Below are 14967 nucleotides of genomic sequence, written 5' to 3' on the forward strand. Positions count from 1 at the left end.
AAGTAGGTTTACGTTAACACTAGTCGCCACATTCCGGCACCTGTCCGGGTACACAGAGGGAGAATTCAGAATGTCCAATTCACCAACAACACGTTTTCGCGGCTTGTGGGAGGAAACCGGAGCACCTGGAGGAAACCCACGCAGACACGGGGAGAACGTGCAGACTCCGCACAGACAGTGACCCAAGCCGGGAATCGAACCTGGGACCCTGGAGCTGTGAAGCAACAGTGCTAACCACTGTGCTACCGTGCCGCCCAACATCTATCCCCATGTCACCATGTAAGCTTTTGAATAGTACGGGCAATTTAGCATGGCCAATCCACCTAACCTGCACATCTTTAGACACTGAGAGATAATTTAGCATGGCCAATCCACCAAAACTGCATAGCCTTGGACACTAAGGGACAATTCAGCATGACCAATCCACCTGACCTGTGCATCTTTTCTCTGTGGAATTAAACCGGAGCACCCGGAGGAAACCCACGCAGACACGGGGAGAATGTACAAATTCCACACAGTCACCCAAGACTGGAATTGAACTTGTGTCCCTGGCGCTGTGAGACAGCTGTGCTGACCCGGGTCCCTGGCACTATGAGACAGCCGTGCTGACCCGGGTCCCAGGCACTGTGAGACAGCCGTGCTGACCCGGGTCCATGGCACTGTGAGACAGCAGTCCTGACCCGGGTCCTTGGCACTGTGAGATAGCAGCTGACCCGGGTCCTTGGCACTGTGAGATAGCATTGCTAACCCGGGTGACTGGCGCTGTGAGGCAGCAGTCATAACCTCAATGTTACCGTGCTGTCACACCTCTAGAAGTAAAAATAGGAAGTAATATTGAGACATCCCGCAATCTTTCACAGCAACATCGAATAGAAGAGTGTGTGAAAGAAACAAGAATTGTGTGTTTGCAAAAGGACTTTGTTTGGAATGTTTTGCCCAGCTCTCTCTGCTCTGACTCTCACCCTCTGTATGGCGGTGGGTAAGTAACCTGGGGCTGCTTGCACATCGTTATGTTTTTGAGTTGATTTTCTGGTTATTGGGGGTGATGTGAATTTTTAGTCAGATTTTCCTGTTTAAGAGTTGGGATAGTTTGGGGTTCTCATGGTTCAATGGGAAAATACAGCGTCAGAGACAACACTGAGCCCCCAGCTCAGTGATCCCACTCTGAAACTCCAGCGGCCGGCAATCCACAGACACAATTGTCTCACTCTTCATGTTTAAAACATCGTTGGACGGCACGGTGGCACAGTGGTTAGCACTGCTGCCTAGGGAGCTGAGGACCTGGGTTAAAACCTGGCCCCGGGTCACTGTCTGTGTGGAGTTTGCTCATTCTCCCCGTGTCTGCGTGGGTTTCACCCCCACAACTCAAAGATGTGCAGGGTAGGTGGATTGTCCATTCCAAATTGCTCCTTGGGTACTCTAAATTTAATTTAAAAATTAACAAAACCTCGTTAATTCTTTAATTCCCATTTCTCCTGATTTGCGTGATGATTGTCATTGGATTATTTTCCATCCTAGAATGTTAAATGGAGGGAATTAATTTGCCAGCGGATTTCTTCCTCAAATCCACCATTCATAAACTGCTCCTGAATTATCATCCCAAAATCCTTCAGACCCCTTTCATGTCCGTGAGGAGCCTGATCCGTCTCATAGGAACAGTCACCCCCTTGAAGCCTTTCCCCCAAACTTGTGTGCCCCTATTTACTGCTGTCTGTGTGAATGGGAATGGGAGGTGTAGGGATAGCTGAGGGGGTCAGCACACTGAGGAGGATGTTTAATGTACAGATGCTGAAGGCTGAAGTGACTCTGACACAACTCCAGGCATTTTTCTGTGTCAATGCTTCAGTCAGGAATTTTGTGAGCATGTTTCCTGATCTAATTAGTGTGAGTGATCCAAGCTTCCCAATGGGAATCCTGTGGTGATGTTGAGGGGGATGTGAAGAGGTCCCACTCGGTGCCTCAGCAGAGTTGACAATCTCAGAAAGCCACCTTGGAATGTTCTGGAACCAGAGGGTCAGAACCCTGCCCCTTGCGTTGAGGCTCCTGAATCCAGTAACGTTGCCGCAGGCTGCAGGGGGCGTTGGGAACTCAAAGGGGTCAGAAATTCTCGAGATCCAGTTTGATTGTTGGACGATCGTTTGGTCAGGAGATCAGTTTACCCATCGTGCCCAATGGGAGATCATTATTTTATCAGTTTTCATAGACTTTTGGATTTTATCTTTCTCAGCTTCTGATAGGATCCTTGATGTGAAACCACAAGAAGCCAGGAAAGAGAGTGAAGTCAGACAGGAAATGACATCCAACAATGTGATTAGAAATCTAAATTAAAATAAAATTAAGAGAAATGTTGCACTTAAGAAAGGAAATATAACATGTCCTGGGAATTATAGACAAGTTGGTTTCACATAAGTTGTATGAAACATAATGGAATTCCGACTAAAATAATCTAGACTCTAAAAAACAAACAGAAGAATGAATAGTCAACAAGGACTTGAAATGGACGTGTCATTCTTGACCAAATCAATTCATAGACTCAGAGAATCCCCACAGTGCAGAAGGAGGCCATTCAGCCCATCCAGCCTGCACCGACCCTCTGAAAGAGCACATGACACAGGGTCAGGCCCCCACCCTATCCCCGTAACCGAACACTAAGGGGCAATTTTCCATGGTCAATCTATCTAACCTGTATATCTTTATACTGTGGGAGGAAACCGGAGCACCCGGAGGAAACCCACACAGACACGGGGAGATGATGCAAACTCCATACAGACAGTCACCCGAGGCCAAAATTGAACCTGGGTCCCTGGTGCTGTGAGGCAGTAGTGCTAACCTCTGTGTTACCATGCCACTGAACAGAATTCTTTGAAGAGCTAACTAAGAGAGTAGACATAGGTAAACTTGTAGATGTTATATATTTAGATTTCCTTTGATAAGGTAATAAACAAATGAATGAGACATGATGGGAATTGGAGCTCGACAATGTTCTGTGCTGGGATGACTCTTGTTTACCATTTATATCAATAATTTAAACTTGGACCACGCTTAACAGAGGAAACTGCACTGCTCCTGGCTGAATACATTCTGTTCCTGGCTCTAAGGCCTGCAGGCAGCCATTCACAACACCAGCACACATTTGGTCAATCTGACCCACCTCCAACACATCGTTCTATCCCTCAAATCCTCCCCACTGTGTCCATCTTGGCTCAGTTCAAATCCCACTTGAGACGCGAGGCTTTGAGCACAAAATGCTGGGCTGACATTATTGGTCAGTACAGTGCGATGTGAGACAGTGAAGTTCAGGGTGTGGATAAAGCAACTGGGCTACAAGTTACTGATGACAATGCACAATATTAATTCCTGATCTACACGGGATTTTATAATAACTTGTGTTTCAGCTTCTATTTTGTATTTTCTTATTTGTTCTGATCTTCAGTTATTTTCTGTTCACAGGTCATGTGACAGGGACGGTTCTTATCCAATCCCCTCAAGTTGTGAAAGTGGCTGAGGGTGAAACAGTGACGTTTCTGTGTGACTTACAGAGCAAGAATGTAGGGCAGACTGTGGATAAATACACTTTACATTGGTACCGCTCACAAAGTAAGGAATGGATTTTGAGTCATGATGTAAATGGCGAAGTTTTCCGGGCGACAGGTCTGTATGATCGGTTTCAGCCTTCCAGAGATGTTCCCGGTAACAGCTACATTCTGACAGTCAGAGATGTGAAGCTCGGTGACTCCGCTGTCTATATCTGTGGGATTTGGGGGAAAATCTTTGGGAAAGGAACCCGTCTGAATGTAACCAGTGAGTAATGTCTATGCTTTATTACTTTTATTCCAAATAATGTTATTACACATAGACTGAGTTGACCGCCCAGAACTTGAATCAGGTTGCAGGGGGGGGGGGGGGGGGGAGCACAGCACCGGGGTTAGGGGGGTAGCAGAGCACCGGGGGGGGGCGGGTAGAGAATGGGAACGGGTCTGTCGCCCGGCGCCGATCCCAGCGGGTTTCCCGATCTCAGCGGCCGAGAGCGCAGAATACCGGCCGATGTCCCCGTGGATTGATCCTAAAAGGAAGGAATTTGGGAAATTTGTAACGAGTGCATTCTCTAAATCTGCAGCGATCTCTTTTAGAATCACAGGGTGTGGGCCATCAAGTGTGTGAGATTTTCCAGCTTGCTGTCTTTGCCCTCCCCTCCCGGAGGTGGGAATTCTTCCTGAGCTTTGTTCCCTGCAGTCCTGACCACACAGATTGGTGGCATCGACAATGATTTATTAAACTATTGAGCAGCTCAATGCTCACTTTCCAATCATCAATGAGAATTGCTGGAATGTGGACTAAAGAAACAAAGGTTTGTTCTTGAATTGAGCAACTCCTTCAGCTAATAGGACAAGGGCCACAAAATAGTTGCCCCAGACTTTGAATGTGAGTGAGGAACACATTAACTGGCGGCTTCAGTGCGGCCGGGACAATGGGTGGAATCTTGTGGAGGTGATGGGAACTCAGCGGGTGGCTGGAGAGGCAGCAACACCCCCACATCATTTCTTTTTGGGAAGCTCCATTGGATTATGTGAGCATGGAGGGATTGACAGGTCAATAATGGGTCTGACCCTGTGATCGAGGACCCCCGAGTCTCTGATCGGAGGGTGGCACTTCTACTAAAAGCAGAAAGAAAGGCTGCAATTCTCTGGCCGTTGCGATTGCCGCCGGCAGTGCCCCCTCGCCCGGGGCTTTCCCTGTGGCGTGGCTTCAATGGGAAATCCCATTGACAAGCGGGAAGGCAGAATCGCGCTGCCTGGGAACAGCGCGCCCCCGAGAAACACGCGGCTGGGGAAGCGGAGAATCTGCCCAGACTGCAACCTCAGCACCTGTTTATAAATTGTTGATATTTTTCTCTTAAAGGTGAAAAACCTCCAGTCCTTATCCAGTCTCCGAGTGTGGAACGTGTCCCAGAGGGTCAGACTGCACGGTTCCACTGCTCCATGCAGAACGCCGCAGTGAGATACACAAACGTTTATTGGTACAGGAAGCTGCCAGGGAAAGAGAGGGAGAGGATTTTAGCACTTGATACAAAGAATTATGTAGACCGGGATTCGGGTTTCTCTGAGCGTTTCCTGCCTGCCAGACACATCAGCTCCAACAGCTTCATCCTGACAATCAGCAACGTGCAGCCCAATGACACTGCCGTCTATTACTGCTCCGTGTGGGGACATATCAGTGGGGATGGGTCACAGCTGAATGTAACCAGTAAGTACAGTTTCCATTATTCTCATTAATCTTCACACCACATGTTCTGCCTTGTGGTTCTCAGAAGTCTCAAATGTTCACACTTTTTTGGACACAAAGCCCGCTTCTTGATACAGGTGATGGGGTCTCTCACTCACTGGTCTGAGGTCCAGGGAGAGGCCCATGTTGCTTCCTTTGTGAAGGATCAGGCACATACATAGACATCAGTGGGCCTTCCACATGACCATGGTGCCTGAGACAGGCAGCTGCACATTGCAAACACCAGTCAAACCAGTGGCCCACAACAAGGTCAGGCTGAGGGATTCGGACCAAAGGTGATTGTGGGAGGGTTTGGGGTCATAGGTTGAGATTGTGGGAAGAGGGGTTAGCAACCTGGACAGGGTGGTAGCTCTACACAGGCCCCCCTCCCCCTTCCTGATGTCATGGCAACCAGTACTTGACAATGAGGAACTCCCCCAGGTCACCATTAGAAACACGAAGTGGGTTAGTTTTTATCCAAATGGGGAGACCCCCTCCTGATGCTGGTGGTGGAATGCGGTCTTCAAATGGGTATTGGTGCCAATTTAAGGATTTTGTTTGGATGGTGGGGGAGTGGCCGAGGAAGGGTGCTCTTCCAGAGGGTTGGTGCAGACTGGATGGGCTGAATGGCCTCTTTCTCCACTTCAGTGACTCTGTGTTTTTTTTTACAATTTCAAGTACCCAATTCATTTTTCCAATTAAGGGCCAATTTGGCGTGGCCAATCCACCTACCCTGCACATCTTTGGGTTGTGGGGGTGAAACCCACGCAGACACGGGGAGAATGTACAAACTCCACACGGACAGTGACCCAAAGCTGGGATCGCACCTGGGACCTCCGTGCCGTGAGGCACCAACGATTCTATGTTTAACTACCAGAGCTACTTTGTAAATCCAGATACTCTTTTAAGTTATGAATATTGTTTCTCCAAAGGTGCAGATGCCCCAGTGGTTATCCAGTCTCCTGCTCCAGAATCTATCAGACAGGGTCAGAGTGCACGGTTACAGTGCACCCTGTATAACGCCTCTGTGAGATACGCTGATGTTCATTGGTACCGACAACAACCAGCTTACATCGAGTGGATTTTAACAGATGAGATACTGAACAACACACGATGGGGTCCTGGCTTCTCCGAGCGTTTCCAGTCTTCTCGAAACATGTCCAGTAACAGCTTCATTCTGACAATCAGCAACATTCAGCCCAGTGACGCTGCCATCTACTATTGTGAAGTGAGGGGAGATATCGATTGGAATGGAACCCAGCTCACTGTAATAAGTAAGGACAAGTTACATTATCCAACTTCACAGACTCGAGCACATAATCTAGTGCAGGACACACTGATTGATGGATTTCTAGGTGCCAATGACATTGAGGGTTATGGGGATAATGAGGGAAAATGGTGTTGAGGTCAACACTCAGCCATAGCCCAGTTGAATAACGCAGAGGGCTAGAGGGGCTGAATGGCCTACTCCTGCTGCTCTGCTCTGACAAAGGGAATTGCCCACAATGCCCATACAGAGTGAGTTAGAGTGAACAATGCCTAGTGTCCACGGTGATTCATCAACTTAATAGGCCAGAATTTGCTCGGGGTGGGAGGAGCATCTCACAGAGTGACCCCCCCATGAGATAATTCAATGATATATGAGGTCACTGTGTCCCACATTTCCGGTTACTGGGAACAAATGTCCCTTCCTGTTTTCCTCCACCTCCACCAGTCAGGATGTCAGGATTCATCCTGAAACCAAGAAACCTTTTCTTAAATTGAGGATTCAGCATCCAAATTTCCTTTTTCCTACATCCATGACTCAAATTTGACCATTTGTGATGTGATCATAAAATGTGGCAATGTGGTCCCCGTCCCCCGCGTCTCCCACCCCCCGCCCCCCCGGCCCCACCGCCCAATGCGGGGGGAGTGATTATCCTGAGATGCGGAGTGGATATATGCAAAACCAATGTCGCAAAGTGGTGTGAGAACAGGTGTTAATTTTTCGAGATTCCTTAAGGAGCATTGTGTTATTGTATAAAGAAGGATGTGTGAGAGTGTCCCGAATAGAGCACCAGGCTCGGCAATCTGGTGTCAGGCAGTTTCTGAAGGTCTTTAATTTTCACATTTGAGTGAAACGTGGTTTGAGAGATCATGTGGGATACATTTAGTCAGGTTACAGCAGTTGTGCCTTGGTTAATATTAACTGGATTTTGATAGTTAAACATATATTAGGGAGTATTGCCTGGAAGAATTTTATTTATGAGTCTGATCAATTAGGGAGTCTTTTGGGGGAACATATTGTGAAATCAATTTTAACTGTGTAATTGTAATTGTGTGTGGTTAAATTTTCTTTTCTTCTCAATAAATCTTTGAGGTTTAAATTTAAAAACTCCAAAATCGCCACTGGACTGTCCCTTTCTGGGAACACTGCCACTTACCATCAATGCAGTTCCTGGAACATTGTCTCAGGCACAGTGCTGCAGTACCTCTTACAGCCACTGTAGCGCTGTGCATGGAGGGACTGGGACTTCTTTCCAAATGCGGACCCGAGTTAATTTGAGCAGGAAATGGCAGCAATGCTGTCGAGTCGTCCCCGCCGACTCTCCGAATGATGAGCAAGGTACTCTCACCATCCATAAAATCCAGGCCATAATGACCTTTACTGACATCACCAGTTGTCCCAAAGTGCTTTACAACCAATTAAACCCTTTGTAAAGCTTGGGCCCTATTTAAATGTAGGAAATGTATCGGCCAATTTGTGCACAGCAAGCTCCCTAAATAGCAATGTGATAGTGGCCCGATAATCTCTTCTTTGTCGTGTTGAAGAATGAATATCACAAGTCGGAATAGTTTGTCTCAATTTGCTTCAGCAAAATGATTGAGAATTCGGAACAATTCTATCAGAGGATGATCAGACGAGACTTTAAACCAAGCCCTGGTCCGCTCTCTCTGGGAGATGCAGGAGGCCACATGACAGTAGCTTAAGAAGAGCAGGAGAGTTCACCCCAGTCAGTAACTCGAGGGAATAAACTAAACACAAAACCCATCCCATTAGCTCCCTTTCAGCCTGGCACGCTGCCCATCACAGCCAACATTGGCAATGACCTGAATCAACACAATTACTCTGAACTTTAGTCCCAATCCCACTCACACATTTAAGGCACTTTTTTGAATGGGTTAATTCTCTTTGGAGGGTGTTCCATTAATCTAAAACTCTCTAAATTCTTCCTTGTTAATTTTGCAATCACAATCTTTTAGACAAACTCCATCTTGCTAACTGATGTGTCATTGACATTTCCTCTTCCAATATAGAGAACTTTACCTTCATCTCAGTCCCCATTGCTCTGCCTTTCCTCAACTCAACTCCTCCATGTTTAAAAACAAACTTCATCTTGTTTATACGGATCGCCTGGTCACATTAGTGGTATCGGCCACACAATACACACCACCTATCCAAAAGTCACTCCCCTACAGTGTAATGTTGGTGTGGACGGAGGAGGATACAGAACGGAACCCACTGGGGATCTGTTGGTGGTTTTCTTTCCATCTGTGGGACTTTGCTGCACTGTTACCAAGTCAGCCAGAATGGCCAGCAAGTGGTCAGAGTGCGATATAAGATTGGCCTGCCGCATTATCAATAAATCAAATTGATCTGTGTTTAAACTGACATTGTTATTCCAGGTGTCCAGCAGATAGAAATATCTGCTCAGTTTGAATTCCACCTGCTTTCATTTCTCTACTTTACCATTTCAAATGTCACCGACTGACGAGAATCAAATCCATTCCCCGTCCTTTAACCGTAAACATGTGATTTCCTTTCACAGACACGGCTGACGCTGAGAAGATGAAGCTTGTCTGGATCATTGTGGGAACTCTTTCGGGATTTGCAGGACTTAGTTTGCTCATCGGATTCATACTGCTTCGGAAATAACAATCCCGTAATTTTGACAGAATAATTCCGTTTCTCTCGGTTATTGTGTATCGTTTGTTTTGTTTGTTTATGGGATGTGGGCATTGTTGGCAAGAGCAGCATTTATTGCCAATCCCTAATTTCCCTTGCGAGCAATTAACAGTCAACCCCATTGCTGAGGATCTGATGTTACAATCCTGGCCAGACGAAAACAGTGGATGAGATATGCAACAGGAACCCCAATATTTTATTTTAATTTGGTAAAACTGTGATGAAATGACACCTCACTCCAGGAGTGATTTGGGGAAAAATAGGGATATGGTGTATGAAACAAACTTGATTACTTACAGAGTATTAAATTATATTTTACATCACACCAGGAAATATCTGACAATCGCCACGTAAACAATGCTAATCAATACAGTGAATACAGTAACCCTTAACTGCTATCTTTGTTCTCACTCAAACAATTAAAAATCCCATCTCAGCTCTCATTCCACTGTTAAATACAGTTAGCCCTCAAGAATACCTGCTTCACAGAGATGTTCTTTGAAGAAGAGCGATCATTTGAAGACAAGATCTGAAACCTGTCAGAACCGTGCAGAAAGTCTGGCTGTATTTCTTCAGAAGATACTTCAGCTTGTTTTAGCTCACCTTCTGATTACACTCTTCTGAACTGCTTGGAAAGAAAGTGCTCATCTAGTCACAGACATAAATCTTTGAACTGAACTGAGATGCTTGCTGCCTGCTCACATCTCCATCTGAAACTCAACTGAACTCTGCTGCTCCACAAAATGCCTGATATCTTGGCTCCTCCCAGAAATGACATTATTTTACCAAGCTAAAATATAATTACCTCCACAGGGAATCTCCTTAATCCAAACAAAAATCCATTAGCCCAAGGTTTTTATGATGCTTTAATTGCACCCATGGCTCCAAAACCAGGATTTATAAAAACATGACTGCAGCAGTCACACACACTAACCCTTATTGCACCAAATACCCACAGTACAACATGTCTGAAATTCCTACATTCACCACACTGCAGTCACATGTCGGCCAGACCAGGTAAGGACGGCAGACTTCCTTCCCTAAAGGACATCAGAGAATCAGATGGATTTTACAACAGTCACAGATGGTTTCAGGGTCACCACTGAGGAGAATAGCTTTATATTCCAGAGTCTGTATTAATTAAAAACTTGAATTTAAATCTCAACGGAAGCCATGGTGGAATTTGAAACCAATGAGCCTGGGCCTCAGCAATGACTCATCGCTGTGTCAGTGCGTCCCCCACCCCATTATAAAAGGAAAGTAATTGGTGAGGACAGAAATGTTGTCAGCTGATAAATGTGATGAATATTGTGGCTGATGTTGGTGCGAGTTTATAATTCATTTCCCAGCAGCCCCGGGAGCAGCTGATGGTCAGAACACGGCTGCAGATTTTGAGAAAGTTGGACTCACTCGCTGAGTTCAGTTGGTTTTTGAGGATGTTACTTTCTCTCATGTGAAGGATCCTGTGTTTCTAACTCCACATTTAATTGGCTGCTACGTGGGTGTTTATTTCCAATCATTTCACTTCATAAAACCAGTCTTCACAACTTTGCTGAGAAGCACTGTGATAGAACCTGGACTCCATCCACATGTTGCTCCCACCCAGATTGCCGCAACGCCTGGCTCAGTTTGGAGATTACAATAACGAGACTTTTTGGTTTTACGAAACATAACCTGTGAAGGTTTTGACAAACGGGTTCATGAAAAACAAAGGCCCCGAACCCCATGTCTCACAATGTGTTGAATTTCTTCACCTGTATGAGGTGGTTTGCAAAGGTCTCCAATCTAATCCGTCACATCCACAGTTCTGACACATTTGAAATGACTGACGTTTCCTGTTGTGGTGTGGGTCACAGACTGGGAAAGTGAAATCTGCTCCCAGACTGCTCCTCCCTCTCTCTGCTGACTGGGTTTTATCTGCAGATGTGAGCACCCTTCTTTCTCAGCTGCGTTTTGACATGTTCCCAGTGACAGGACTGTGTTTCATCAAGTTCAGGATTGTCCTTGATCTTGTGTTTTTTAACATAAACTTTGATTGATTTGCTCTGACTGTGATGTTCCCTGTGAGTCTCTCAAAATGGTTTGAAGTCGTAGTGCTGACAAAGAACATCAAGCTGTGTATTACAAACAAAGCTAGTTTATTTACACTACTTCAAAATGATTCGCACACCTTTCTAAGTGATAGATAAGGAAATAACAGTATTTAATATTTGCTACAGAAATCTAGAATATCTAACTACATTGTCTTTTCTCTCACACAATGAACACCCAATCTCAACCTTTCACTAACACCTTCTCCCAGAATCCCAGGAGCCACATTATATTTATATGACTACACTGTGGTGCCACCTAGGGTTGAGATACATGAACATCATCTTGTTAACCCTTTACACTCCCTATACTATGCATATCATTACACTGATTATTTTTCGAAGAATGATTTAAGCAAAATGTGAAAATTACTGAGGTGATAGCTGACGCTGGAACAGTCATGCCAGTGAATTCTTCAACTGACAATATCAATATTTTAGACAATAGCTTCCAATTTATTGCAGTATTCTGGGATGTCAGCTGGGAGATTCCAACGCCATGTACATGGTAAGAAATTCTAATTTCAGGATAATAAAAGATTTCAAACAATATTTCATTCTACCCGTGTGACTAGATTCTGCTCACTAAAACCTCTCTATTTTCTGTTAGACAAGCCAGCCACGTACTCTGTCCATATACTGTGATCTCAATGGTATGTTTCTGTAAGACATATCATGGATTTGGGAAAAGCAGCTGATTTCTGTCACTTTCTGGATAAACGGTGAAACATTCACTCAAAATGGACCAAAAACAGCAACGCTGCATAGAATGTTTTTAGAACATGGAACAAAGAACATAGAACGATACAGCGCAGTACATGCCCTTCAGCCCATGATGTTGCACCGAAACAAAAGCCATCTAACCTACACTATGCCATTATCATCCTTATGCTTATCCAATAAACTTTTAAATGCCCTCAATGTTGGCGAGTTCACTACTGTTGCAGGTAGGGCATTCCACGGCCTCACCACTCTTTGCGTAAAGAACCTACCTCTGACCTCTGTCCTATATCTATTACCTCTCAGTTTAAAGCTATGTCCCCTCGTGCCAGCCATATCCATCCGCGGGAGAAGGCTCTCACCGTCCACCCTATCTAACCCCCTGATCATTTGGTATGCCTCTATTAAGTCTCCTCGAAACCTTCTTCTCTCCAACGAAAACAACCTCAAGTCCATCAGCCTTTCCTCATAAGATTTTCCCTCCATACCAGGCAACATCCTGGTAAATCTCCTCTGCACCCGCTCCAAAGACTCTACGACCTTCCTATGATGCGGCGACCAGAACTGTACGCAATACTCCAAATGCGGCCGTACCAGAGTTTTGTACAGCTGCAACATGACCTCCTGACTCCGGAACTCAATCCCTCTGCCAATAAAGGCCAACACTCCATAGGCCTTCTTCACAATCCTATCAACCTGGGTGGCAACTTTCAGGGATCTATGCACATGGACACCTGGATCCCTCTGCTCATCCACACTTCCAAGAACTGAATCACCTCACACTTCTCTACATTAAACTCCATTTGCCACATCTCAGCCCAGCTCTGCAGCTTATCTATATCCATCTGTAACCTGCTACATCCTTCCACACTATCGACAACACCACCGACTTTAGTATCGTCTGCAAATTTACTCACCCACCCTTCTGCGCCTTCCTCTAAGTCATTGATAAAAATGACAAACAGCAACGGCCCCAGAACAGATCCTTGTGGTACTCCACTTGTAACTGAACTCCATTCTGAACATTTCCCATCAACCACCACCCTCTGTCTTCTTTCAGCTAGCCAATTTCTGATCCACATCTCTAAATCACCCTCAATCCCCAGCCTCCGTATTTTCTGCAATAGTCTACTGTGGGGAACCTTATCAAACGCTTTACTGAAATCCAGATACACCACATCAACTGCTCTACCCTCGTCTACCTGTTCAGTCACCTTCACAAAGAACTCGATAAGGTTTGTGAGGCATGACCTACCCTTTACAAAGCCATGCTGACTATCCCTGATCATATCATTCCTATCTAGATGATTATAAATCTTGTCTCTTATAATCCCCTCCAAGACTTTACCCACTACAGACATGAGGCTCACCGGTCTATAGTTGCCGGGGTTGTCTCTGCTCCCCTTTTTGAACAACGGGACCATATTTGCTATCCTCCAGTCCTCTGGCACTATTCCTGTAGCTAATGATGATATAAAAATCAAAGCCAAAGGTCCAGCAATCTCTTCCCTGGCCTCCCAGAGAATCCTAGGATAAATCCCATCAGGCCCCGGGGACTTATCTATTTTCAGCCTGTCCAGAATTGCCAACACCTCTTCCCTACATACCTCAATGCCATCTATTCTAATAGCCTGGGTCTCAGCATTCTCCTCCACAACATTATCTTTTTCCTGAGTGAATACTGACGAAAAGTATTCATTTGGTATCTCGCCTATCTCTTCAGACTCCACACACAACTTCCCATCCCTGTCCTTGACTGGTCCTACTCTTACCCTAGTCATTCGCCTATTCCTGACATACCTATAGAAAACTTTTGGGTTTTCCTTGATCCTACCTGTCAAATACTTCTCATGTCCCCTCCTTGCTCGTCTTAGCTCTCTCTTTAGATCATGCCTCGCTACCTTGTAACTATCCATCGCCCCAACCGAAACTTCACACCTCATCTTCACATAGGCCTCCTTCTTCCTCTTAACAAGAGATTCCGCTTCTTTGGTAAACCACGGTTCCCTCGCACTAAGCCTTCCTCCCTGCCTGACCGGTACGTACTTATCAAGAACACGCAGTAGCTGATCCTTGAACAAGCTCCACTTATCCAGTGTGCCCAACACTTGCAGTCTACTTCTCCAACCTATCCCCCCCAAGTCACGTCTAATGGCATCATAATTGCCCTTCCCCCAGCTATAACTCTTGCCCTGCGGTGTATACTTATCCCTTTCCATCACTAGCGTAAAGGTCACCGAATTGTGGTCACTGTCCCCAAAGTGCTCTCCTACCTCCAAATGCAACACCTGGCCAGGTTCATTACCCAAAACCAAATCCAGTGTGGCCTCGCCTCTTGTTGGCCTGTCAACATATTGTGTCAGGAAACCCTCCTGCACACACTGTTCAAAAAATGATCCATCTAATGTACTCGAACTATCTCTTTTCCAGTCAATATTTGGAAAGTTAAAGTCTCCCATAATAACTACCCTGTTACTTTCGCTCTTATCCAGGATCATCCTCGCCATCCTTTCCTCTACATCCCAAAACTATTTGGAGGCCTATAGAAAACTCCCAACAGGGTGACCTCTCCTTACCTGTTTCTAACCTCAGCCCATACTACCTCGGAAGATGAGTCCCCATCTAGCATCCTCTCCGCCACCGTAATACTGCTCTTGACTAGCAGCGCCACACCTCCCCTCTTTTGCCTCCTTCTCTGAGCTTACTAAAACACCTAAACCCCGGAACCTGCAACATCCATTCCTGTCCCTGCTCTATCCATGTCTCCGAAATGGCCACAACATCGAAGTCCCAGGTACCAACCCATGCTGCCAGTTCCCCTACCTTATTTCGTATACTCCTGGCATTGAAGTAGACACACTTCAAACAACCTACCTGCACACTGGCCCCCTCCTGCGACGTCAAATCTGTGCTCCTGACCTCTAAACTCTCATTCTCCCGTACCCTAAA

The 14967-nt window shown here is 45.7% G+C and overlaps 1 protein-coding gene across 1 annotated transcript; it reads left to right on the forward strand.

Annotated features, from left to right (window-relative positions):
• The first annotated feature begins 843 nt into the window (after positions 1–843).
• Positions 844–9203, forward strand: LOC140428414 (uncharacterized). The gene is made up of 5 exons (XM_072514840.1): positions 844–979; positions 3451–3801; positions 4900–5244; positions 6195–6536; positions 9072–9203. The coding sequence occupies exons 1-5, from the start codon at positions 928–930 to the stop codon at positions 9176–9178; spliced, it is 1197 nt and encodes a 398-aa protein (XP_072370941.1). The 5' UTR covers positions 844–927; the 3' UTR covers positions 9179–9203.
• The last annotated feature ends 5764 nt before the right edge of the window (positions 9204–14967 follow it).

This window comes from Scyliorhinus torazame, chromosome 1 (genome assembly GCF_047496885.1).
Source record: "Scyliorhinus torazame isolate Kashiwa2021f chromosome 1, sScyTor2.1, whole genome shotgun sequence".
In the NCBI taxonomy this organism is placed as follows: Eukaryota; Metazoa; Chordata; class Chondrichthyes; order Carcharhiniformes; family Scyliorhinidae; genus Scyliorhinus; species Scyliorhinus torazame.